This window comes from Coenobita brevimanus, chromosome 12, assembly GCF_032717465.1.
Source record: "Coenobita brevimanus isolate Jiangsu-jjx chromosome 12, ASM3271746v2, whole genome shotgun sequence".
Taxonomy (NCBI): domain Eukaryota; kingdom Metazoa; phylum Arthropoda; class Malacostraca; order Decapoda; family Coenobitidae; genus Coenobita; species Coenobita brevimanus.
Genome location: NC_136965.1, coordinates 365,001 through 367,314, shown reverse-complemented (window position 1 = coordinate 367,314; position 2,314 = coordinate 365,001). Strand labels below are relative to the sequence as shown.

Here is a 2,314-nt window from a genome sequence, read left to right as displayed (position 1 = left end):
CGATGCTCGACAAGCTTGTATGTATCAGCGTTGGTCACCTAATGTCAGCCCTCCATGCTGCTTATCTCCACCAACCTCTCTGTTCAGTACCATATCATGAGGTCACACTCTATGTCCCTGTCTGAAGCCTAGTTCAGTCTGCCTCTGGGAATGGCGCCAAAAGTGGGGAGGGGTGTGGGTTTCATTCTTGCCCCCACTCACCATATCCTGTACTCATTACGAATATGTATGCAGCACGAACACGAAATCCTAGCACATAGGTTGGTGTTGACAGCGGCACATGGTAACACACTCTATCCAGTGACGTAAATGACGAGCATGTGTTAGTGTTATGGATGGCCACTATTTATATGGCCAAGAATCTCAATATCAATACTGTACAAGGCTGATACACATGTACCAGAATCATGTGGATATTATGGCCCGCATTCTCATGGGTTAAGGAAGCCTCCTAACACCTCTTCCTAAGCGATTTAGTTTGAGTATTACTCCTCACTGTCCTCTTCTGTGTCATTTGAATCATTCAAGTTCCAACTCAGCATAAAATACATATAAAGTGATACTGTGCGGCAGATTCCAAAAATAAATCGCTAATTAAGGAAGAGATGTTAGGGAAGTAAAAGCCTTTCTGTGCCACATCTACCTAGACCGCCTTGACCCACTAGACCACCAGGCATCCACGTGCTTATATGGTTACCACCAACCAATGTAAATGGTTTCCTGGCTGACATTCAGTGTTGAATCACCTGAACGAAGCACAACATCGAGTGAGTGGATGGTTATATTTCTTGTGATATTAGTTTGGTTTAGTCAACATTTTCTAAGTTAATACAGTTTATTTAACAATACATCTAGGTGGTGGTGGTGGTGGTAGTAGTAGTAGTAGCAGTAGTAGTAGTAGCAGTAGTAGTAGTAGATGTAGTAGCAGTAGTAGTTGTAGTAGTAGTAGTATTAGCAGCAGTAGTAGTAGTAGTAGTAGTAGTAGTAGTAGTAGGCTAGCAGCGACAACTACAAGAACATCAACAACTACAGATATAATAATGATAATCTCTCTCACGACGGCTGATCTGTTTTCTTCTCCTCTGCCTGCTCTCCACGGCCTTGAAAGAAGGAGAAGCAACTGTTAGTATGAATCCTACAGAAACATTACATATTGTTATGGCTCGTCTGTTTTCACGAGGGTAGGAATGAGTCTCCTTGGTTGCTAGTCAAAATTATTCCCCAGCTTGACTACACGTGGCCATCAAGTGAGCAGGAAAGAATTAGGGATTTTTCTACAGAAGGAAACAAACCAGCTATAATTTGTTAGTTTGTCGTCTAACACTTCCATTGATGATATATATTAAACTCACTACCACACTGGGGTTAAGTACTCATGTGACTCACTTGTACTGGTGTTACTGATTCTCGTGACTCACCTTCTCGTCTCAGCAGTAATTTTTCGAGGCCAAGAACAGGTCCCTCCGTCATCAGTGAGAGAGGAACAGCCAGCAAACCAGCGATGAAAAGGGTGCCACAGGTTGATATAAACTGTTACAAATAAATAAATAAATAAATATGAATAAATAAATATAAATAAATAACACAAATGAGCAATGAAGAAGGGGGGGGGAGAGATCAAGAGTGAGATGGAGGGATAGAGGAAAGTATATGAGAGAGGAGGGTGTGTAAGTTAGGGGGAGGGCAGCGAAATGACAGGGGACAGGGCGACATGGAGGCCATTTGTTTGTGGCCACCCCTTACGGGCTTAAGGCGTCTGGCTACAGATAGACAGAAAGATAGATAGTAATGAAGGTGAAGAGATGTCCACATTAGGGCAAGTAGAAGAAGCAGTGTATTCTATTCCACACAACGTCACACGAATTTCTGCAGCTCAGAGCAAGTTCAAAGCAGCCTGAGAGTGTTGATAAAGGCACCCTCAACCCCCTCAAGGCCGGAACAAGTCTAGCATCATAGCCCTCGTGTGGCTGATAGGCATTTACTCACCATATTGAGATGGCTGGAGTAGAAAGGAACATAGATGAGTCCTGGGAATATGACTTGGAAGGACATGGCTGTGAGGTACAAGGCGAAGGTGAGACGACTCAGTGGCTGCCAGCATGGGTGTGCCAAGAACGAGTTGATGGGACCTGAAATAGATAGATTGATAGATAGACAGACAGACAGACAGACAGACAGATAGATAGACAGGTTCAAATGTTCATAGATATCCCATTGGCTCCCAGAGTTCCTGTGCGAGGGATTTTGCTGGAGGGATGCTAGGTATACCGCCCTCCGCCTGTCAGCTCACAGTCGCGACACTCATAGGTCCCTT

General features: G+C 44.0%; 1 protein-coding gene across 1 annotated transcript in view; it reads right to left on the bottom strand.

Moving 5' to 3' along the window:
• Nucleotides 1-1,053: 1,053 nt before the first annotated feature.
• LOC145413563 (nose resistant to fluoxetine protein 6-like) overlaps nt 1,054-2,314 on the bottom strand; it is a 7,007-nt gene continuing 5,746 nt past the window's right edge. Inside the window, exons 11-13 of the mRNA XM_080283247.1 lie at nt 1,987-2,129; nt 1,419-1,530; nt 1,054-1,100 (exon numbers count right to left, since the gene is read on the bottom strand). Of these exons, the coding sequence (XP_080139373.1) occupies nt 1,054-1,100; nt 1,419-1,530; nt 1,987-2,129 (302 nt within the window). The remainder of the gene's footprint in view (nt 1,101-1,418; nt 1,531-1,986; nt 2,130-2,314) is intronic.